General features: G+C 44.8%; 1 protein-coding gene across 4 annotated transcripts in view; it reads left to right on the top strand.

Moving 5' to 3' along the window:
* Positions 1–24,626, top strand: part of KCNT1 (potassium sodium-activated channel subfamily T member 1) — a 1,722,207-nt gene that overhangs the window by 1,561,287 nt on the left and 136,294 nt on the right. For all 4 annotated transcript variants that reach the window (XM_085613491.1, XM_085613497.1, XM_085613504.1 and 1 more), the window contains exon 19: positions 21,309–21,525. In XM_085613491.1, the coding sequence (XP_085469617.1) occupies positions 21,309–21,525 (217 nt within the window). The remainder of the gene's footprint in view (positions 1–21,308; positions 21,526–24,626) is intronic.

Genomic DNA, 24,626 nt, shown 5'->3' with positions numbered 1-24,626 from the left:
GTGCAGGGTAAAAACAGCCTGACCCCCTAGGCCTGCTCACGGGGTCCCACAAGGACACACAGGGCCAACAAAAGCATTTTTTAAAAAACATATTCGTCGAGATTCGCGCACCCAGCGCGAAATTCTGCTGGAAAAACAAAAACGAAGCGCAGGCTCCCGCGCTTCATTTAATTAATCCCCCGGGTGGGCCAGGTCCTGGGGGCAGTTAAATGTGTGGGGGGCCCCAATCCCCTGGGGCAAATTTTTAAATGTGTGTGGGGGGACTCTAAGGGGAGCCTCTAAGGCAGGGGTCTCCAACCTTTTGTGTAGTGGGAGCTACTTCTGGTCAGTGAAAATCATCGTGAGCTACTAAACCCAAGGAACTCGGGCATTTTTTCGAGCGACCCCCCACGCCTAGTTTCATTGACTATAAGGCTAAGTCTAATTTCTTCAGCACCACTGTGGTTTAAACAAAATACTTAAGAGTTCCCTAGAAACACTGAAACTTTGGACTTTTTGGCCCACCAGCCAATAAAATCGGGCCGCAAATAGCCCAAAAACCACAGACAAGTATTGGCACAGCCCACCAGCCAATAAAATCGACCCACAAACAGCCTAAAAACCAACCAATGCACTGATCTGTCAGGACAGCCATTAGGGCAGCGTCTGCATCACCTGTCGTCATTCCCACCCCACTGGCCTCTCGAGTGCGGTTCCATAGAATGGCATCACCCCCGTACAAAGTCACTCAATAATAAATTTTCACATTTAACAATTGTGGCCAAATGCAAAATGGGCATTACAAACAGACATACTTTGCTTGCTCCTGGCAGTGTTGTGAGATGGAATGGAAAGTTAGTTACAGTAAGGGGTGGATCGTGGAAACCAGCAGTTGCGCATATGATCATACATCCACCATTTTATAAACTTGTTCAAGAAATTAGCTGCTTGCTGACAGAACTGGTCTCGTCCAGGGTGCAACAGTGACTTTTTTCCACTTCTTTTTCATTAACATTAACTCTTACGAAGCCTTACCTTTATTGGACAGTAAGAAACTACCAGCCCCTGCATGCATTGTGCTGTGGGCTCAGAAACCAAGACTGTCTGATTCTGAAAATCTCTGCACTTCTATGCTCTGTTAGTGAAACGAATCCCACATGACTAGCTGTGACCACCCTGTGAAGTAAGCTGCGCAAACTGCTTTCTTTGTTAAATCAATGAAGCAATAACACAGCAAAGCCTGGGACAATCAGGCCACCTGCCTTGAGAAAACACAAGACTTCATGATGCTTGCTGCACAGAGAGCCCTCATATGCAGAGAAATATGGCATGCTTGAGGGCAGACCGCACACAAGACACATAGAAACACCATTCATGCCCATGCTGCACATAAATCAGCAGGGCTGCTGTTTAACATGGCCCTGCCCTCTCCTGCGTCTTACCTTACCTAATTCTCTGATATATAAGGTGGCAGGCTGAAAAGGCAGGTGGCACTGTGCCCGGCCAGTTCAATACTACTCATGCCACCTGCAAACCTGCTCTGCACTGGCACTTATCGCACACAATAAACAGCACGGTGCCAGGGTGGGAAAGTCAGGAGGCGCAGACATGAGATGTGCATGTAGGAGAGGAACGTCATCCCCTTCGGCCCGCCCGACCCCAGCTAAGCTCAAACCAACCTGAGCAGCTGCTTTGGGTGAGGGGGGACAATGAAGCAAAAAAAAGGCTAAATTTATGGTATTAGACGGGACGAGTCTGTGTGCCTTTGGAGTTTTGACCTATAAATAATCTTCTTGAGGCACGCATAGCACTATGGAGGCGACGTGCTTTGCCCATGCTAACAGTTTTCTAGCAATATAGGTGCTCTGTTTTTATCATACATGCCAACCCTCCCGATTCAGGCGGGAGACTACCGATTTCAAGGCTAGTCTCCCGCCTCCCGATTTCTGCAAGCAAAAACCCGATTCCTCGGGGTTTCAGCAGACAGGGCTTGGTATTGTGTAACATGCTAATTCTAACAGTAATAGTCAGAGTGGCGATGCGGGGGCTCTAGAAGGGGTGAAAAACCAAGAAAGCCTCTAACAAGCGAATGGTCTTTAAAAGACCTGTGAAGTACTCGGGGCGGCTGTGTGCGTGTGCCTGGGCTGCCACACAGGTGGGGGGGGGGGGGTATTTGCACTGCCAGCAACCTGCCAGGCCAGTGAGTGCAGAACACTTGCATAACCCTCTCTCTGCCTGCCATTGCGTTCCATGCTTCTGAAAGGTAAGAAAAAAACGTTTCAAATGTCCGATCCTGCAGCAGCACACTTCCAAGGCCCATACATGACAGTAACCCGATTCAAGGCCCCATTCTCCTGATTTTTTTTAAAAGAATCTCCCACTTTGCTCTTCTGAAATGTTGGCATGTATGGTTTTAATTAAGGTTGGGCAAAGCCACCGTTAGCCGTTTCCCTGGTTTGAAAGTACACGAAGGGGCAGCTAGACTAGAGAGGAGATGAGGGCCCGAGTAATGTTCTATTTCCGGCCCAGGGATTAAGGCAGGGCTGGGGTGTGCTCCTGGATATGTTTTTACCTAGGTACGGGGAACTATGAGCCACAGGAAAGTTATGCAATTGGATAGTTAAGTATGCCATCTCTTCAATAGTGCGCGGGGACCGAAGGGCATTATTCAATAAAATCGTTTCTCTTACCTCCGGCAGTGGCAGGCTGTACTGTAGGCACAAAATGGCAGATGGCGTGGGTCCCGGTGGTCCTATACTGCTTGTACCACCTTGACATGCCTACTGCTCTGCAATGGCCTCACCCTGCCACGCCTGTTGCTCCGTACTGGCACTCGTTGTGCACAAAGAAAAGTGCGGTGCCAGAGTGAGAAATGCAGGGGGCGCAGACACAAGATGTACACGAAGGAGAGGAGAGGAACGTCATCCTCTCCCCCCCCACCCGGCCCCGCCCCAGCTAAGCTCAAAACCAATCCGAGCAGCTGCTTTGGGTGAGGGCAGGCAACGGAGCAAAAAAAAAAGCCTGAATAGCCCAAACAACACCAAAGGGCTACTAAATTTGAATGCAAGCTGCAAGAGCTACTCACAGGGTCTCGGCGAGCTACCGGTAGCTCGCGATCGACCGGTTGGAGACCCCTGCTCTAAGGCATAAGAAAAAATAAAATATTTGCCCATGCCCCGGGGGATTGGATCCCCGGGGCCAGAATTGGCCATGGGAGGGGGGCCCACGTGGCCATGTCATGAGTGATGTAATATGTGACGTCATCAGCAGTGCATTGCGGGGCGCGGCTTATAGTTAGCTGAACTAACTCGAACGGGGGAATTTTACGGGTATTGTACGAGTGAAATGTCCAATTAACTATAACGCCCCTGAAACCTATGTACCTATGTTGTCTTCAGTGAATATATATATATATATATATATATATATATATATATATATATATATATATATATTTTGAAAAGTCGATTCCTGGTCACGAAAAGAATCCACACGAGCCCACTTAGTCAGCAAAGCAGTTTATTCCTCACAGGGCAGAAGAGAACGACGCGTTTCGACCACGTCCGTGGTCTTGGTCACATGACCATAATCTCCATTTGCACCAGTTAAATAGAGTAAGTGCACTTTTTTTTAAATATAGACATAGAAAAAATAAACAAATCGAGTTTCGCTTATGTAAATACATCATATCAATGCAATTTGCAAAATAATCACTTGAAAATGTACAGAAAGTAATCTAAACAATACAATTCTTTTCATTGGTAGTTCGTATTATTAACCAGTTGGTGCAAGAGTGTGATGTTGCAATCATTCACAAAAGATAAAGGACTAGTGCCTATTGATAGACTATGTGACAGATTCAATATGCTTAGTTACAGGAGGTTTTTCTCACAAGTTGAAACGAACAAAATGATGAAGGGTCTAGTGCCCTTTAACAACTATCCAAATGCCGACTTGGAGTAAAGGTGACTCCGGTGCTCGTAATTTTATCACAGATGTGAGATACAGGAGGATTCATAGTGGTGTTCCTGTTTGAGATCAAAAAGACAGATCTAATTAATAACAGAGTTTAACAAACCATCAACAGACAAGGCTATATTTTACTCACACTGGTTGCATATGGTTTTCTATAATTACTCAACCTGTACATTCAATGAAACATAAGCAGAAAAAGGAAAAAAGTACATTATTGTTTTTTTTAAAGTTTTTAAAACCAAGGGAAGGGAGGCATGGACAGGGCGTGAGTGGCCTACCCAGGTTTCCATATTTCAGTATAAGATAATATCTCATTAAAGGTGGGAATACAGTTCCTCGTCCTGATTCAGGCCATCCGGAAATTTGGTGCCTGCTAGGAGGATGAAACGTGATTCTAGTTTGCGTAAAGAGGCAATACGGTTCCCTCCTCTGGGGTTGGGTTTGACTGTATCCAATCCAAAATATTTGGCTTTGGTCCAGTCGGCCCCATGTTCCTTCGAGAAGTGTCTTGCAGTGCTGTAAGTTTGATCGCAATTTGTGATTGCTCGCCAGTGTTCTAAGATACGTTTTTTGATCGGAAAGGTAGTCGATCCGATATACCATAACTGGCAAGGGCATACTATTGCATACACCACGAAATCAGTATTGCATGTAATGAGTTTCAGAATTTTCCAGAGTGTTTTAGTTCTTTCAAGTGTGACTTCTAGTACATTGTTGCTATTTCTACAGGCCTTACAGTTCCCACATTTACGGAAACCCTTTGTTTGTTGTAGCCAGCTTGTTTCTCTTGTTTGTAAATGGCTATGTACTAGCATGTCTTTGAGAGATGGACTTCTCATGAATGTAACTGATGGAGTGGCCCCTATTTCATTTTTCAGGATTGGATCCTGTTTCAGGATATTCCATCTGTTTTTGAGGATACTTCGCATCTGGTTGGATTGACTGCAATATTTAGTTATAAATCTTACTGTTTTTTTCGGAGTGGTCTGATTCGTTGCAATCTGTTTGGTTTTGTTGAGGATTTCATCTCTCGATTGGCTGTCCACTCTTTTTTCAGCCTGCAATATTGCTTTTCTGGGGTACCCTCTTTCCTTGAATCTCATTTTCATATCTTGTTTGGTGTTTTCATACAGTGACTTCGTACTACAATTACGCTTGGCCCTCAAAAATTCACTGTAAGGGATTCCCCATCTGAAACTCGGTGGATGTGAACTGGCTGCATGCAGGATAGAGTTTCCTGCTGTTTTTTTCCTAAAAAGATTAGTGCTGATTCTGCCATTCTCATTACTGAGTTTCAGATCCAGGAAATCAACGCATTCTTGGCTATAATGTCTGGTGAATTTAAGATTAACATCATTCTGATTAATGCAATCAATGAACAGATTCAGTTCGATTTCTGTTCCTTCCCACACAAAGAAAATATCGTCAATGTATCTCAGCCATTTTGATACACATAGGGTCCAATGTTCAGTTTGTTCATTCCAGAGCACCTGCTTCTCCCACCAGCCCACCATGAGGTTGGCGTAGCTGGGAGCGAAGCAGGTGCCCATAGAAGTGCCTTGTAGTTGTTTGTAAAATTCTTTCTCAAACATGAAGACATTCTCCTTTAGACAGATATTGATCATGTCTAAAAGCATGAGTGTGTGTTCTAAAAATTCTATTCTTCGTTTTTTTAGAAAGAATTTGCAGGCTTTTACACCATCATCATGTCTGATGCTGGTGTATAATGCCTCTACGTCCAGACATACCATCCAATGATTTGATCCTAATTTAACGTCCTTGATTTTGAGTAGGAAATCTGTGGTGTCTCTGAGATAGGATGAGAGGTCTTCGACAAAGGGAAAAAGAAAGTGGTCTACATATGTGCTAGTATTTTCAAGTAGACTATTTTTCGATGAGACAATAGATCTCCCTGGAGGTTCGGTCATGTCTTTATGTACCTTTGGAAGAAGGTAGAGTGTTTTGATGCTGCAGAGCACTTGACGAATAAATGTCTCCTTGCAAGCAAGTCGGAGTTGGGCTCTATTCTTTGATGCTTTAAAACTACAGGCTTCTCCGTTCCTGTCACCAAGAGCCCGCCCTGCAGGGTCGGGGGCCCCCAGTAAATGGAGCCCTTTGCAAATATTTGATGGAGGGGGCATGACCCGCTCTTGTAACGTGCCAGCCACAGGATTGCCGAGGATATTTGGCAACGTGAAGGAGAAAGGGAGATGAGAGAGACGTTTCTCTCTCTGGGACACCGCATTGCAAGTAAATTAATTTGTGCTTTGCAGCGAGGGGCACTGTGCCCGTGATTGATTTTTAATACTGTCTGCACTTGAATTGACATTTTCACTAAGACATTGATCTTCACACTATGGTGCATTCTGGGGCCTGCAGTATTTTACCGTGGACCACATGACCACTAGGAGGCTACAAATTACACTCACCTGTGAACAAGGCGAGGTCGCCGAAACCGGTCAGGAAGTTAAAAAGAGTGTTTTGATGCTGCAGAGCACTTGACGAATAAATGTCTCCTTGCAAGCAAGTCGGAGTTGGGCTCTATTCTTTGATGCTTTAAAACTACAGGCTTCTCCGTTCCTGTCACCAAGAGCCCGCCCTGCAGGGTCGGGGGCCCCCAGTAAATGGAGCCCTTTGCAAATATTTGATGGAGGGGGCATGACCCGCTCTTGTAACGTGCCAGCCACAGGATTGCCGAGGATATTTGGCAACGTGAAGGAGAAAGGGAGATGAGAGAGACGTTTCTCTCTCTGGGACACCGCATTGCAAGTAAATTAATTTGTGCTTTGCAGCGAGGGGCACTGTGCCCGTGATTGATTTTTAATACTGTCTGCACTTGAATTGACATTTTCACTAAGACATTGATCTTCGCACTATGGTGCATTCTGGGGCCTGCAGTATTTTACCGTGGACCACATGACCACTAGGAGGCTACAAATTACACTCACCTGTGAACAAGGCGAGGTCGCCGAAACCGGTCAGGAAGTTAAAAAGAGTGTTTTGATGCTGCAGAGCACTTGACGAATAAATGTCTCCTTGCAAGCAAGTCGGAGTTGGGCTCTATTCTTTGATGCTTTAAAACTACAGGCTTCTCCGTTCCTGTCACCAAGAGCCCGCCCTACAGGGTCGGGGGCCCCCAGTAAATGGAGCCCTTTGCAAATATTTGATGGAGGGGGCATGACCCGCTCTTGTAACGTGCCAGCCACAGGATTGCCGAGGATATTTGGCAACGTGAAGGAGAAAGGGAGATGAGAGAGACGTTTCTCTCTCTGGGACACCGCATTGCAAGTAAATTAATTTGTGCTTTGCAGCGAGGGGCACTGTGCCCGTGATTGATTTTTAATACTGTCTGCACTTGAATTGACATTTTCACTAAGACATTGATCTTCACACTATGGTGCATTCTGGGGCCTGCAGTATTTTACCGTGGACCACATGACCACTAGGAGGCTACAAATTACACTCACCTGTGAACAAGGCGAGGTCGCCGAAACCGGTCAGGAAGTTAAAAAGAGTGTTTTGATGCTGCAGAGCACTTGACGAATAAATGTCTCCTTGCAAGCAAGTCGGAGTTGGGCTCTATTCTTTGATGCTTTAAAACTACAGGCTTCTCCGTTCCTGTCACCAAGAGCCCGCCCTGCAGGGTCGGGGGCCCCCAGTAAATGGAGCCCTTTGCAAATATATATATATATATATATATATATATATATATATATATATATATATATATATATTATCTACTGGCGGTTGCCAGTAGATAGTTATAGTTAGGACCGTGTTTCCATAGGAAATCCGCAACATTCTATTTGGAATAACTTTGGCGCCGGTTGACGAATCCTCGCGAAATTTTCAAAATAGGTGGGGCGCTCTGCTCCGCTCCTACCCTGAAAGTCTCGGGGGCATTCGTCAAGCGGGGGCTGAGAAAAAAGGGGGGTCCCAAACGCATTTTCCCCATGCAATTTTCCATAGGGACCTTTAGTCCAAGGTACAGTCCGAACGGCTGAACAGAATTACTTGAAATTTGGCAGCGAGGTAGTCCTCAGCTCAGGGATGTGCATTTTGCATATATGGAGTCAATCTGTTCAGTAGTTCCTGGGAAAATTGCATTTAAAAGCACATACATATTTATAGCCACGCACCGTGCGCGCACCGTGCGAGCACCCTAACGTGCGCGAGTGTAATTCTGATTGGAGGTTACATGTTAGTCAACGTTCGAATCGGTCGAAATCAGGAAGTGTCGGCCGCCATTTTGTTTGTTTTCAGTGCGAGAGTGAAAAAGGAAGGTGGCAAACGTGAAAAGGGGGCAGGGTAGAGAGTTCCTGACCCCCTAGCCTTTGTCAGGGGGTCCCTGAAGGACCCCGAAGGCAGAAAAAAAACATTTAATTTTTTTTTTTTTTTAAATCGCGGGTGAAAAACAAAAAAAAAAAAAAATTAAAAATGTTTTTTTAATACTTAGTTTATTGTAAAATAAATATAAAAAAAATAATAATACATACATAACTTAGCATTTTAAAAAAACGTACAAATTCACTGAAAAAACCATAGGTTTCACACACGTTATAGTTAGGAATTAGCATTTAAAAAACCTTGCAAATTCACTTAAAAAACCATAGGTTTCACACGTTATAGTTAGGTGGATATTTCTCTCGTAAAAAACCAATGAAATTCCCACATTATAGTTAGTTCAGATAACTATAACTCGCGCGGCCGCCACTCTATCACAAGGATGATGTCATCAGTGATGTCATGAGTGATGCCACTGACCATGTCATGAGTGATGTAATATGTGACGTCATAAGCAGTGGATTGCGGTTGCGCGAGTTATAGTTATCTGAACTAACTATAACGGGGGAATTTCATTGGTTTTTTACGAGAGAAATTTGCAAGGTTTTTTAAATGCTAATTCCTAACTATAACGTGTGTGAAACCTATGGTTTTTTCAGTGATATATATATATATATATGTTTGAGAGGATTGTTTGCGGATTGTATGGGACCTGCTCCTGTGAGGTCCAAAGAGCGACTCTTGTTGGGAAGGCAGTGGTATACACACAGGAATTAACGTGAAGGGATGTACATATGTATATATATATTTAAACTTACCTTAGTAATGCATGGTAATGGCATGCGAGGTAAAAGTATATGCATGCTAAACAAATGTGAGGTAACAAATGCGTTTTAAAGGCATGCAATGTTTTTACTAGTGTTGCACCGTCATACAACCTGTTTTCTGAACCCATGTCTGTTGGTTTTAGGACTCTGCACACTTTACCACTGCTAATCAGTGTTAAAGTGTTTGTGCTGTCTCCTTAAAACATGGTAAAAATTGACTTACACCCAACTTGCACCTTTCAAGTACTTGTAAGTCCCTAGTAAAGTGGTACTTTGTGTACTCAGGGCCTATAAATTTAATGTTATTATTGGGCTGCAGCACTTATTGTGCCACTCCATAAATATCCTTTTAAAACTGTTTCAAGTCTGCCATTGCAGCATGTGTGTGCAGTTTTAAACTGCCATTTGACCCGGCACAATAATCCTTTGGCCTAAACCTTCCTAATTAATACATATAAGTCACCACCTAGGGTAGACCGTATACAGCCCAGCCGGTAGGGTGCAGTGTATTTAAAAAGTCGGACGTGTACCCTTACGTTTTACATGTCCTTGTAGTGAAAACCTCTTACATTTATTTTTTGCTACTGGAAGGCTTGCCTCTTCCATTGGATAACTTTGAATTACCTTAGTACATTTAATAAATGTCAACTTTAAACTGGGAGCAAGTTTTCGAATTTGGTGTCTAAAGAATTGTAGTTTAAAAGCATCTTTAATGGGGAAGTTGGATTTTAAGTCACAGTTCTGAAAATGCCAATTTTAGAAAGTGACAAAAAGAGCAATTGATGGGCGGAATGCTGAAGAATGTCAAACATTCATCTCCATTACAGAGATGTTGTCCTAAATCCATTGTTTTTTTTCTCACCATGCCATTTCAGGATGGAACCAGCCATTGGCTAATCATGCTTGACCCTGCTGCCCATGGAAATAGTCCAGCTGGAACTGTCAAAAACAAGTGTTTTCAGGGTATCAACCCTCATGAGCCAGGCTAGCTGGAATCCAGTGACACAGTGAGCATGGGATCCAAGTCTGGGCATACCCTTCCCACTTAGGGTGACAAAAGCAAAAAGAAGGTGAAAATTAGGAATCTCCACTTCTCCCCCGTTCCATTTCTGTTTCAATGTGAATAATTTGACGACTCCTCTTGCCCTCCCACTATAACTCCATCAATAATTTATCCAAATCTGCAAAGGTCGTTTTAGGGATTTCAAATGTAGCGCCTTGTAAGACATGAAAGCAACGCAGTAGGAAGACAAATTTTGTCGAGGTCACCTTTCCCATCAGGGACATTCTAAGTGTGTTCCAGAATTTAATAGATGTTCCCAGTCCATCCACCAACCTGCCAATATTCAACTTATTACCTGCTGCTTCATTGTGTGTGATGCGGAAGCCAAGATATCTGAAAAAACTCTCACCAAGTCAGTCCCACCTCAGGTAGGCGTTGGTCTTTAAGCTGCCCCAACTGAACCAATTTGGATTTAGAGCAATCAGTATAAAGACCTCTTTAAATTCAGTTCAGATGTGCAGCAGGATAGGCTGTGAATATGTTGGTTGTCTGAGGTGCACCAGGGGATTATCCTCCTATAATGACACTACGTGTGTGGTACCTGCCAACTGAATCGAACAAAGCCTGCACTCTTCCCTGCAAGCCATCGGTTGAACAGCAAGTGCAAACAGCTATGTGAAGAGTGGGCAACACTGTCTGGTGCCTCTATTCAAAGTAAATCTTTCAGACACTACCCCCCATCTGCAGCCTCACCATTAGTCTTGAATATAACAATTTGAACCATTTAATATAGTTTCGACCAAACCCCAAGCGATTCAGCACCTCCTATAAATAGACCCAGCACACCGAGTCAAAAACGTGCTCGATGTCCAGCAACGCCAGATCATATCAGCATCTATCAAGGGTGGAGCATGTACCACATGCGATAACCACTGTATGTTGCGCAATGTCTTTCTGCATAGAAATAAAGCCATAATGGTGCTTATGCAGCAAATGTGGGATATACTCCGACAATAATGTTGCCAGTACTTTGCTTGTTGATATCGCCTAGTAGGGGAGAGTTTGTTGTTTGGGTGACAGATGTTTAAAGCGAGGCATAGAGTCTGATTAATGGATCTGAAGAATTGTGAGGTCCCAATGATTTTTGGCAGGTGTGGAAAACCTGCCTGAGCTTACAGCAGAATTAAATTTACTACTCAATAACATGTTGGAAATAACCCCTTGGGAACTAGTCTTATTGGAAGTAATTCCACTGATAGTTCAATCACTGTAGCTATTGCGGATCAACAGAGTTCACAGTGTCTTAGGGCACGGCAGGTGACATTCAAGAACCGCCTGTGGCACACGACATGCGCTGTGATTCTGGGCAACTTTATACGTACTCATGCGTGGTCATTGGCAAGGTCTTAGCTTTCTGAACTGTCTCAGCGAGATGTTCTGCAATCAATGGGTAACAAGCTGTGCTGCAAGCACTAGGTAAAATTTGAATAAATAATCATAAATATTTACGCTGAAGTGTTGCAGGGTTCCATGATTTAAACATTTGTGACATGGTATACACAGTTAAAATAGAACAGGCCATAAACACTCTTTGTATCACCAAGGGCCCAGCTTCTTTTTGATGATGTCAGGGATTGGCCCTCCTACTCCTGACTGGTCATGCTTTACTGATACTATAATGCACACTTTGTTCTTCAAGCTTATAGCAAATTTGATGCCAATCAAGGATGTCTTCGCCCACTGCTTCTTGCATTAAAATATACGCACACATCTGCAGGCTGGTGAGAGGATTACAGAGAAGTGTGTGTTATTGAAGCATCTAAGGGGTGCGGGATCAATGCAGCCAAGAGGATGTTGGACTTGGATTTGCCAATTGCTTTGTTCAAATCCAACAGGCTCTGCAGCTGCTGCTGAGGAAAGCCTTCTTAATCCCAGTACAGCTTGTTATCTTACTGCTGGCTTTACCTTCCCCAGTCCGCGCCCATTAACAGCACAGGATACTTGGTGTTAACTTTCCTCTGGATATGGTGCTGGCTTAGTGAAGAGTAAGATTAGACGCTGCGCGCTGCACGGATTTGGTGGCAGTTTTGAGTGGTTTCGATCACTCTTTTGTCCAGTCTGCTCTCCAAGCCTGTGGAGTCAGGTAACTGCACCAGAGCAGGGGTTCTCAACCTTTCCACTTCTGTGGATCCCCACCTCATCATTACTGGGACCTGGAGACCTCCAATGAATCATTATTGGAATTCGGGGGTCCCCAGCGGAGTCATTACTGGAAGCTGGGGACATCAGTCTTAGAGCAAGTTTGGTGCTTTAAACTGAAAAACAATCCACAAAAATACAGAAAAAACATTCATCCAACAAATACACAAATTATGAAATATTTCCTTTGATTTACAAACAAATATTCATAAAAATCAAAATCGAAATTTTTGAAGCTGCAGCTTTTATTAATGCAGATGTTAATGTCAAGACAATAGACACGGCAGACATGCACCGCAAGACTTTGCTGAAGGAACATTTTGTAATAGATTTCTAGTAATTAGGAGTTCACAGATTTTGGTCCATGGCGTCGTCCATGGGCACTGACTTGAGATATTTATTTATACAATAAGTAAAATGGCAGTATTAAAAATTTAGCACATATTTTTTCATAAACAAGTGTTTTTATGCCAGTGACACCTTCGTATATAAATAAATGCACAAAATGATTCGTTTAAAAAAAATATATTTACCAATGAATTGACAGCCTGTAACTTATCGAGATGGAGTCAAAATTATATAATGGTTTATCAAGTAACATATTATATATATTATATATATAATATATATATAGTAATATCGCCTGCCTTGATAATATGCCCCTAGGATGCACAAGGTTTGAGAAGATGTGGCATCTTACACAAGTTTGCTAAAAAGCAAGCGGTTATAATAAAAGCTGTGTGCGTATTAAAAATTAGTTGTGATGAAACCTGCGTCAACGAATAAGGTGCAAGCAGTACACTGAAGTGAGACCCCGGTGGATTTGAACCCGCAGTGTCGAGTGATCAATAAAGTGCAGAGAAATCTATAAAGTGTAGTCTGGAGGAGTTCAAGAGAGCCGGTGCGCAGCCCCCGGCCCTCAGAAACAGCAAAGAAAGAGTTAGAAAGCAAACACCCAAAGAGAAGCAGCAGATCGAGAAAGTGCAGACACGGCAAGTTCTAGGGTGCCAAGAGAACCTGCTGTGTGAATCGAATAAGGCTGTCGGACCATTAGCCACCAGTGAGACCTGTTTAATTGGCTTGAACCTCTGGGAAGCCGCATGCACGTTCTAGATACGTCAGCAGGGCTGGACTAGGAACTCAAACCAGCCCTGAAAATGTTCCAGGACCAGCCCCTGGGGAAGCACTACCTGGCCCCGGGAGGCTGGAAAGGTTTGCTTGCCGCTTCTGTTACTGGGGGGCGATATTGCATTACTGCTGCAAAACCCTTCCAGCCTCCCGGAGAAACAGGCGAGGTCCAGGGTCGGACTGGCCATGGTGGGCACCGGGCGTTTCCCTGGTGAGCCGATAGAGTGGGGGCGGTTTTGGGCCTCTGTGGGTCCATTTTTGTTACTGGGACCGACAATATCAGCCCCCTGTAACAAAATCGGCTGAAACCGTCCCTGGCAAACAGCTCAGTCGCACTCCCACCCTCCCCCCAGGGGGGACGGCCGAGCAGTCCACCAGGGCCGGTTTTCGGTTCCCAGTCCTGTACATCCGCCCGAAGGCCATTACAGGCCAGCCAGGAACCCTCCCTGGGTACTGATGTAAGTCGTTTTCCACAAACAGTCCATGCAACTGTTTCTAAAATTACCATTTACTATTATGGAATCAATGTGTGTTTTTTATGGGAAAAACTTACTATACAAAGAAAGCTGTAAACTGCCAACACAAATATACATCACTTCCTGATTAGGGAAATGTAGTGTACCACCACGCCGTAACATCGCGGGGTGGTTGCATCATAAACACTCACTTATGTGGGAATGTTGGTTTTTGCAGGGCCAATAAATAAGTGTGGGTGTGGCTGAGGGAGTAAGTTGCAAGCTAGCCCTATAACCACAAGCTGGCTCAGCATAATTATTTACTATTAAATAATTATCTAATGTGGCTTGACGTACAAAAAGCCAGCAACATCACACTGGTGACGAGTAGTTGCTCAAAGCAATGCCCCGCCATCTGCAGCATGTGCCGCTGATTGCCTGCTGCATTCCTGAGTGCACAGTGGAGCCCACATGCAGTCGCAGCTCACCGCCTAACTCCAGCCCCCCGATGTCATCCGAGACTGCCCTCCTCGAGCCTCCGTACACCATCTCTTGAGGTTGGTGTGCCTTTCCCCATCCGATCCACAAGATTGGAAGCGGCCACGAAGCCCCTGCCTCCTGTGCTGTCTGGCTGTAGTTGCTGCCTTCTCCGCCCTTTCTGCAGCACTCAAGGGCCCCACCAAGCTCCTCTCCAAGTCTAACGGAGCTGCCCAGGTCCAGGCCTGCTGGCAGATTCGTGAGTCGTCCTCCCTTGGTGTGGATTCCTGCTTCAACTGCCACAATCTACAACAACAACAAAACATAAAACAATAAAATTGAATTAATATATGAACAAACTGAGAACACAAAGAGGAACTAGCTAAACAAATAGATCAAAAGAGATCCCTCCCTCAGCACCCTCAACACCTTAAGTGAGGACCCAAGGACAGTTGTTGTAGTATACATAGCCGTGCAGCCCACACTCAGTGCGAAACTCCTACAGCACACTACTGCAAGCCACTCTACATAGCGCCTACCCTCAGGCAGGAGACTGCACCACCACACACCATGTGGTGGCAGTGCTCGTGCCACCAGGACCCCAGTTTTCAACTGCAGTGCCCTACTGCTGGCTGATCTCAAAGCATAATGGCCTCGATTCCAACGATAGAACCATTCATCGTCGATGGTGAACTGTCTGCTCTCGCACCTAAATGGAGAGACTGGGTAGAATGCCTACAGTTTTATTTCGAGGGCGCAAAGATCTCAACAGAGAGGCGCAAAGCCCTCCTGTTGCATCTAGGTGGCAAAGACATCCACAAAATATACAAAACCCTGGTCGAAGCGACTCCCAAGTCTTACGCCACACTACTCAGAGCACTCAATGCTCACATCGAGCCAATGGCAACCCGCAACAGTGAGCGGTTCATGTGTCGTCAAGCCCGCCAAGAACCAGGTGAATCATTAGACACCTTTCACTGCCGGCTTAAAGAACTAGCAAGCACCTGCGGTTTTCATGACGCACAAAAAGAGATCAGAGGGCAAATAATACAAGGCTATTCCTCGACGAAACTAGGAGAAACTGTTCTTCAAGAGTCTGGCAAGTCACTCCTAGGCATTCTGAAACTCGTACAATCACAAGAACTATCCAAAGCCAGGGTGTCCCACATGGAGGCTGCCCTCCATAAAACCATTAAAGAAGAACCAGTCAATGTTATCCAACTGCGCCGTGGCTCAGCAGATCAAAAATGTCCGACGGAGGAACAAAAAGAATGCAGAAACTGTAGAGGTACACCCCACAGGTTTGTAGACTGCTCAGGGTAGTAAGTGCTCCGCCTGTGGAAAATTTAACCACTTTGGAAAAGGCTGCCGGTCGTCCAAGATCAAGCCCCAGAAAGAAACAGTCCAAGCCATCTCTAAAAATTCTGATGAACCAGACGACATGGATGATGACATGGCAGCATACACAGTTCTTACTGTTTTCACAATTGGTGTGAAGTTCTTGCTACTCCGCCCACTCCCAAGATGCCACCTCCAAGTTGGATCTTACAGTGTCACAGCCACCATCAACACAGGAGCGTCAATGGAGCTCATGTCTGCAGACATGTACCATGCCCGAGCTGGACCCCCAGGACTGGAAAAGGCAAGGGTCAGTGTATTCACATATGGGCAGGCATGCCCTATACCCTTACTAGGGTGCTTCCAATCACACATATCCCATAAGAATTTAGGGGGTCAACACCAGCATATACGTAGTGGACGGAGGACACAGCATGCTAATCAGCAGGCAGACAGCAGAGGCACTAGAACTGATATTGTTTGCCCTGGGAGTGCAAGAGGAGGATCTGTCCACCATTCTCCAAGAATTGCAGAACTATTCAAAGGCATTGGCTGTCTCAAAGGAAAGGAAGTGACACTACACATAGATCAGTCGATTCAACCCTGCTAAACCCGCGGCTCGCATTTCACCTCTGGCCAAAAGTCAAAGAAGTTGTGAAACTAGAGCATGCAGGCATTATCAAAAAGGTGACTGGTCCCACCCCATGGGTGTCCCCGATTTGTGGACGCGAAGAAGCTGAAGCAGCCTGGGGAAATCTGTATCTGTGTGGACATGTGACTGCCTAATGTTGCCATCAAGCCTTAATTACATTTGACCCCCATGGTAGACGATATCCTAGGGGAGCTTAGTGGAGCGAAGTAGTTTTCGAAGGTTGACCTCTGATCAGGATATCACCAACTGCTGCTCCACCCAAAGTCCCAATATATCACTACTTTTTCGACCCAAATTTCGACCTAAATTTTGGCATTTCCAGGGAGCAAAAGGTTTTCCACAACACCATCCAAGAAATGCTTAGCCGACTGCGGGGAGTCATCAATGTCAACAATGACATCCTGATACATGCTAAGTCAGTCAAGGAACATCACAAACATCTCAGGGTAGTCCTCCAGAGGATCAAAGAATCCAGGTTAACTCTGCATTGAGAAAAGTGTGAATTTCTGCAGCAACGTATTCGCTTGTTCAGATACACCTTCTCCGAAGAAGGGGTTGCGCCAGACCCAGAGAAAGTATAAGATGTACAAGAAGCCCCAGCACCCATCTCCAAAGTCAGAAGCTTCCTTGGTATGGTGAATTATCATGGAAGATTCATTCTTGGCCTCACCCCGCCTCTTTGCAAGCTCACCAAATCCAACACTGCCTAGGTGTGGGGTGCCGAACAAGAAACCACATTTCAAAAACCGAAAAAGGCACTCTCGCAGACACCACGTTGTCATATTTCAACAAGAGGAAGCCCACCAACATTGCCGTGGACACAAACCCAAAGGGACTTGAGGCTGTTCTTACCCAACAACAACCCAATGGAGGTTGGGCTCCCATTGCCTACGCAGGCAGATGCCTTACTGCTACAGAGCAGTTGTACTCCCAAATTGACCTGGACTCCATCGCCATACACTGGACATGCCAACATTTTCACGTTTATGTGCATGGACACCCCTTCTTGGTCACGACCGGGCACAAACCACTAGTGCCACTCTTCCAAGGATCTGCATCCAAACCCCCGCTGTGTGTTGGAAAATAGATGCTTCAGCTGCAAGAATACGACTGCAGGGTTGAATACCGGCCTGGTGCGACCAACCCAGCAGACTATCTCTTGTGCGACCCTCGGAAGGCCAGGACCAAGGAAGCTGAAGAAGTGGAAGAGACCGAGGAATATGTCAGATACATAGCCAAAAAGTCCAGGCCGATTACTGTGCCTTTTGACACCATACAACAAGAAGATGAGTGCCTAGTGTTGGCCACCATCCAATCTGGAGAGTGGAAAACTCTGAAGTCACACATCTCGCAAAGGACCCCGGAAGCCAGAAAAGTATTAGAATCCTTGCTCCACCAAGAACTGTCAACAGACACAAAGTGATGGTTACTTAGAGGTCCATGCTTAGTAAATCCCCTCCAGCCTTGCCAACCACATCTTACAACTTGCTCACCATGGCCACCAGGGGATAGTCAAGATGATGAGCCAATACTGCCCTAAAGTGTGGTTCCCTGGCATGGATGAGATGATGGAAGTAACTATAAGGTCATGCCCTTGGAGCCAAGTGGCAGGGTCCCCCGAGGCCCCTGCCATCACCGAAGATGGCCCCAGTTTCCGTGGACAAGTGCCAGCCAAGACTTTGGCCACTTACAGTATGGAAGGTATGCTCTAGTCATGATAGATGATTTCACAATATGCGGGGATAGAGCTTGTGGGGTCACAAACCGCCACCGAGGTCACAGCAAAAATGGAAAGTATAATAGCCACTCATGGCCTTATGAAGGAAATGCAGACTGACAATGGTCCACTTTTCAAAAGCCAAGAATTTGCAGATTATCTCAAATCCTGGAGCACAAAGCATAGCGAAATAACACTGCACTGGCAAAAAGCTCATGGAGAGTTCGAGAGGTTTATGTAGGCGCTGAACAAGGTAATACGCATAGCTCATTCCGATCAGCAATCAATGGAACAAGGAATGTACAGCTTTCTCCGTGAATATCGACAGACACTTCATTTCACCACTTGACAAGCACCAGGGCATACCAGCACGGGCTGTGTGGTCACCGACACCATCCCACATCATCCAACATGGGCCCCTGAGCCCATCAATAGGGCAGAGTCTTTCAACAAGAGAGTGGCCACCAACCAACACGCTAGTGACAAGCGCCACGCCCAGTGCTCCAACAGTGGTCCTGGTGACTCAGTGTTTGTCAAGAACAGGTACCCGGGAAGCGTTTACCTTTTGAAAGCCATCTCTTGTTAGTGGTGAGGTGCCAGGGCACCCCAGTAATGGCCCAAAAAGGAAATAAGGAACTCACTCGAAACATATCATTCTTTAAGAAAGTCCAAAGGGGGCCTAGTGAGGCATCCGAGTTCATGGCAGATGCTGACCCTCAAGTTGAGAGTGACAATGGGGCCCCATCATCAACTGGAGCTTCAAGCCTGCAAGAGGTCCCTCATAACCCTGTGGAGACATGGCTGAACACCAGCACATTTGAAGATCTCCAGAACAGTGGGCTGGCGTCTGCATCATCCACCCCTATGCCTCTGAGTCGAGGGGACCATCAATGGTATTATTTGCAAGCCAGTCTGGCACCCTGGACTTGCTTAAGGAACTTCCTAATCTGATGACCGGGCCCACGGTCAGGATAAGAGGTCTACGGGCACAAACTTAGACCCTGGGATTGGTAAAGGAAATTTAGTTTAGTATAATGTTTCAAAGTTTGAATATATGTTGCGCTTTATCAAAGTTGGGGTGGTATGTAGTGCACCACCTTGCCGCAACATCGCGGCCCACTTACGTGGGAATGTTGGTTCAACCCTGTGCCACGTGCGCAGGGCCAATAAATAAGTGTGGGCGTGGCTGAGGGAGTCAGTCGCAACCCGGCCGTATAACCACAAGCTTGCTCAGCCTAATTATTTACTATTAAAAAATTATCAAATACGGCCCGAGGTACAAAAAGTCAGCAAAATCACAGGAAATATGCAAATGATTAGCTTGAAAAGCATGCTCCCACTCTGTCTTACCCTTCAACCTGATGCAGTCGCAAAACCCGGAACTCTCAAGGTGAAAACTAAAGCACTTGAAGAGCTGAAAGCATTAGCTAAAATAATTTGAAAAAGCCTATGATAAAAAAGTATGTTAAGCAACTTCTTGGAGAGTGACTGCTATTTGTGCCTCTTTGAGGTCCTCTTTGTTTCATCTTAATAAATTGGGATACAGAAGTACTTTGTTTGTATTTTTTGTTGGTTTCTATAAAAACTTATATGCATATGTAACCGAATAATGATTTTTAGAAAAGGTAAAATTTAATACAGTAAAATAATAATTTACCATTTTTATCTAAATTAATATTCAGTAATATTAGAAGTGTATACCAATTATAAATACGTTTTATAGGATTTTTGTTAGCTATAGAAATTTTTCCACAATAAATATTCAAATTTCCACAAATATTTGTGTTTGGAATTATGAGATTAAACCTGACGCAGCACCCTAAAAATGTATACGCTTTCCTCACCGTTTGTGGGATTAAAGTTAAAATATTAAATATGACCGCCGAATGCATGCACATTCCTCACTTGTATATTGGTCTGGAGTTAGAATAGGTAATCTGACCCTCTCCCCCAGCCAAACATATATGCCCTTTACACAATATATGTCGGGCTCATACATAACATCCTATTCTTTTTCAACAAATCTGTCGAAACAAGTGCAATTTATAGTTGCATTTAGAATTTTGAAATTTTATTTAGGAAAATTCTTAAACTTCTTATTTTTTACACCAGCGGAAAGTGCCGCAGAACGTATGGACACCTGGCCATGATACATTTTAATATAGCTGATGTTTGTTATAGCAAACAGTTTTCACAATATGCACATTTTTACACTGCTGTGCACCAAGAACTACTATATGGTTTGCTTTTGATGCTCCTCTTTACCTAAGGATTGAGTGGATTAGTATTCATGTATTATAAGTCTTAAAGGACCCCACAGTCATACATATTGAAGGTATTGCAAGTCAGTTTGGAGTTCCATGAACTCATAAAGTCCTTCGGCCTGCCGCATCTTGATTGCATATGGTCATGGATCTCATTGGTCACTTCCAGTATGCTCATTATTTAAAGTTGGGGGAAACTTTTTTTCTTTTTGTTTACCAAGCCCAGTAGGACAAGCCTCCTACTTTGTTTATTCTTGGCAGGGGCAGGGATCAGACCCAACAGTACTTGTTGTATTTGTAGCCGGATCTGCCAACCAGTGCCCTATTCAGGTTGTCTAGTACCGTCCGCCAGTAGGGAGTTAGGACAGGTTGGGGGTAGCTTATCCTAGTTGTATAACAGATTTATATTAATATGGACCACATAAGTCCATGATTGATTGGAAAAGCACCTCAAAATAAAGAAATTATGTGTCAGCATTGACAAGATAAGCCTCACATCACAGCCTACTAAAGGGGTCATTTTGCCTAGTATGGCTTGTGTGGCCAGTCCAAACGATTAAAATGTACCTTCTATGTTGGTGATCATCTTTCCCCTGAAGTGTCCCTCTATGTAGCAAGATCCTCTGCGAGGGAATCTGTCGAGCCCGCCATGCCATGGCAGCATGGTGCCTCCATTGCCACTTATTGCAGTTCCAATGGCGGACCCCAGACCGGGTTTTCTCCTGCTGCAGTGTGGGGGACATTTGTGAACCGTAGTTGGCATGCATGGCCAGGACCAAACAAATGCTGCTAGGAATGGTGTAGGGTCTATCAGAAAACGTCCCCAATGATGGACCCAATGGCGAATACAGTGTTGGGAAAATTGCATTACTCCGTATTCTAGGGAAACTAAGAAGAGGATGGACAATGATAACCTGTTAATTTAAGAATTGCTTGTGAAGTGAATTGGGCATGAATCCTTGACTGAGATATCCATCTTGCTCTATCTCTCTGTCTCCATTCCTCCCCAGGCACTGTGGCAATGGATTTGCAGAACACAGAGTGCCGACCCGTAAGCAGCAGCAAACTTACTTTGCCAGCGGAGAATGGCTCAGGTAGCCGAAGGCCGAGCATTGCACCTGTTCTGGAAATAGCAGACAGTACCACTGTTCTACCATGTGACCTCTTGAGTGACCAATCAGAAGATGAGATGACCCCATCAGATGATGAAGGCATTCACGTTCTAGAGTAAGTCAACTTTAAGTCAAGGGACCCACGAATTTAACTTGCTCTTCTGTGACCACCAACCATATTAAAATGCATAAAAACCTATCTCTTAGAATAGAAAAAAATGCATGTATGCGTTTGCATGTAAATTGTATGGTCATGTATTTTGTAATGTAGCTTTAAGTATCCCATTCCCCTTCTTGAGTTCCCGGCAAGTGCCACCTCTTATATATTCCTCAGTGTAGGCTGTGCTAGAGAATGAACTTCCAGTGGTGACATTCACTTGCTGGTTCTTTGGCTGGACCTCCTTAGAGCTTCCTTACAGGTAAGTGTCACTAAATGTAGAACGGCCAATATACATAGGAAATTACTACTATTCTAAAAACAGTTGTCAAACTATGGTCAACCATGTTTGACTGTAGCGAAACTTGCCTTGCTAATGAATCTCCAAGCCGGAAATGCAAATGTGAATAAACCATTTGAGATGTATATTCTTTCCCTTTCTATGTTTCCTCATTTTCATTTTGTTGTGATTGGAGTTGCCTGTTTTTTCTTTTTTCATATGTTCTTATTCCTGGGTTTTTGTTTATTTCCTGTGGATGAAAGACACAACACAATTATGAGTTCCATTGTTAAGTTAGCTTCTATTGCTTGGAAACTTTCAAACAAACCCAGCAAGAAGACAGATGACAAAAATAGAAACACTAAAATGAGCGCACATTTGATGTTGTCATGTACATATCCCTGTTTTTCCCTTTATTATTGAAGGTAGACTTGGGTTTAAATGAACCTAAGGAGCTCATATTTCCTTTGGCTCCTGTGTATATTGCCTCGTGTGTGATGGGAGGGGGTGGTGATGGGTGCAGTTGAACTGAGCCGATTTCATGGTCTCTATACATATATGTACATTTATATTGGACGATCCAGGGTAAAGAGAAGCAAAATAGTGTACAGGAATATTGGGAGATGAAGTTGAAGTTAGAACGGGTTTAGGGGATGGGCAGGAAACCTGAAAGATGCAGTAAAGATGAGGTTCTAAAGAGAAACATGAACTGGGGTGGAGGGCACAGGAAGACGCACATTGAAGGACAAGGATGAGAGACAGTATGGGGCTGAGACATACAGGCAAGGGGATTATCAGGTTGCCAGAGATTGAGCAAGGACATGATGCCTGTGCAGCTGACAACAAGCAACAGTGGGAGGTTCTCAGCCTGGTGTAGGAGACAGGAAGTGGGACAAGGATAAGGGATGCCGTGTACCAAGGGAGGGATGAAACATGTTGTTCGGGGCTGATTGATGAGGGGTGGACTTTAAGTTGGCATTACAAGGGTGGAGCAGGACTGTGGTGGTGCGTCAAAGGTTAAAAAATCTCTTATTTAGGTCAAGTACCTCAAGGTCCTTTGCGTAGCTGTGGATCTCTTCCAATGATACTACTAAGAATACCAACGTTTGTTGTGAGTTACTCACATCCCCAGCTTTTGAAAATTGTTTATTAGATTCAAGCATCCACTGGAATGATGAGCACTAGGTACCAAGTGACCATGTGAGAGATGTGCCTTGTAAAATGCTTCTAGTAAAGAGGGCCCTTGGTTGGTTATAAATGCATTTTTTGACAATGTGTGGTCCAACTTTGTTGGTTGTGATTGTTCTCATTTGTACTCTTGGCAACAACTCGAAAATCAAACATGGATGTATTGCTGTCATGTATATTTGGCTTTATACCCATTTGAAAGAAAGTTACTTAGGGGTAGACAAAGCCAATACATCATTTGTAAAATCTATAAGTGCAGGAGAAAAGTTTTCTTGGGAGTCCACCACCCACTTCACCCACTGGCATCACCCACTTCCATCACTGGCACTACTGGTCAATGTCCAAAAAAAGGTTGGGGCAAGCAACTAAGACTGCCCTCCTCAAAGTGGGTTCTGAAGATAGCCCCCTGTGACCACTGTCAGCTAGATATTTCTTCAGAAAAATACCTAAGTCAAAAACCTTCCACTGGACCGAATCTGGTCCTTGTATCTAACCTGCACTCCATTGCAGTTGGCCTTAACTATTGACTTTGCCCTGGTCTAGTGCAACCAGGTACACAAAATCATATCTGTGGTCCACTACATCTGATATGTTTTAATTTGGTGTCAATTTGCTCAGTACAATTTTCTCTATTTCTAGAAATGAGAGTGGGATTTTTATTTCATTGTGTTTTCTACTTTTTAAGTTTTTTGGTACTGATAAATGTATTACAGATTTTAAGAGTTAAGCTTGCCTGCTCTGTGTTACAGCGACCAAGGGTTGAGCTCGGGTTTAAATTATTGAGACCGAACTAGACCTATTAACCCCTTCTATGCTCATGACTGAATGGTTCCGTCATAAGCACAAGTTCTAGTGTGCTGATGACGGAACCATTCCGTCATGAGCATATGCTCAGGAAATCCCTCTACTGCAGACAGCAGATGGATTTCCCATTTTTTTTGCCTGGGGAGGTGGGGAGGAGCTTCCCCACCCTCCCCCGGCCTTTCATGATCTTCATTGCAAAGGTGCGCGATCGTCATTGCAATGAAAACGAAACTGAATCTTAGTTTCAGTTTCTCAGTTTCGGTGCTTGTGGGGCACGAGCACCGTAAAAGATGGGAGAGGTATCGTTGGAAAGGGGAGAACCTTTCCCTAGTAGATCCCTGCTTGTGGATCACCCCAGGAGGGCGATCCCCAAGCACAGATCCACCCACTAGCACCAGGGAGGGCGAGCGGCCCCTTGGGCAAGGGCCTTTGCTCCCCCCATATTTGTTTGTTGGCAGCAGTCTTTCTGCCCCCCGGGGTCATATGGGGGCAGTAGACCCCAAAATGCCCCCCTGGGGGCAGAAAGCCCACTAGAAACCAGGGATTTTCTTTTTTATTGACGTTGGGGTGGGTGCTGCCCAAAAAGGGCATGGCAATGCCCACCCAGAGCAATGTAAGTCTTTCTGCAGTAGCCCCCAATCTGCCCCCCCCCGGGGCAGAAAGCCCACTAGAAACTAGGGGTTTTTTTTTGTGTTCATGTAGGGGTGAGGGCTACCCAAAATGGGCATGACAAAACCCCCACTCTCCCAGAGAAATTCCAGTCTTTCTGCCCCCCCGGGTGGGGCAG

This window comes from Triturus cristatus, chromosome 1_2 (assembly GCF_964204655.1).
Source record: "Triturus cristatus chromosome 1_2, aTriCri1.1, whole genome shotgun sequence".
Classification (NCBI taxonomy): domain Eukaryota; kingdom Metazoa; phylum Chordata; class Amphibia; order Caudata; family Salamandridae; genus Triturus; species Triturus cristatus.
The sequence above is the reverse complement of the archived record's forward strand: the minus strand, read 5'-3'. Positions and strand labels throughout refer to the sequence as shown.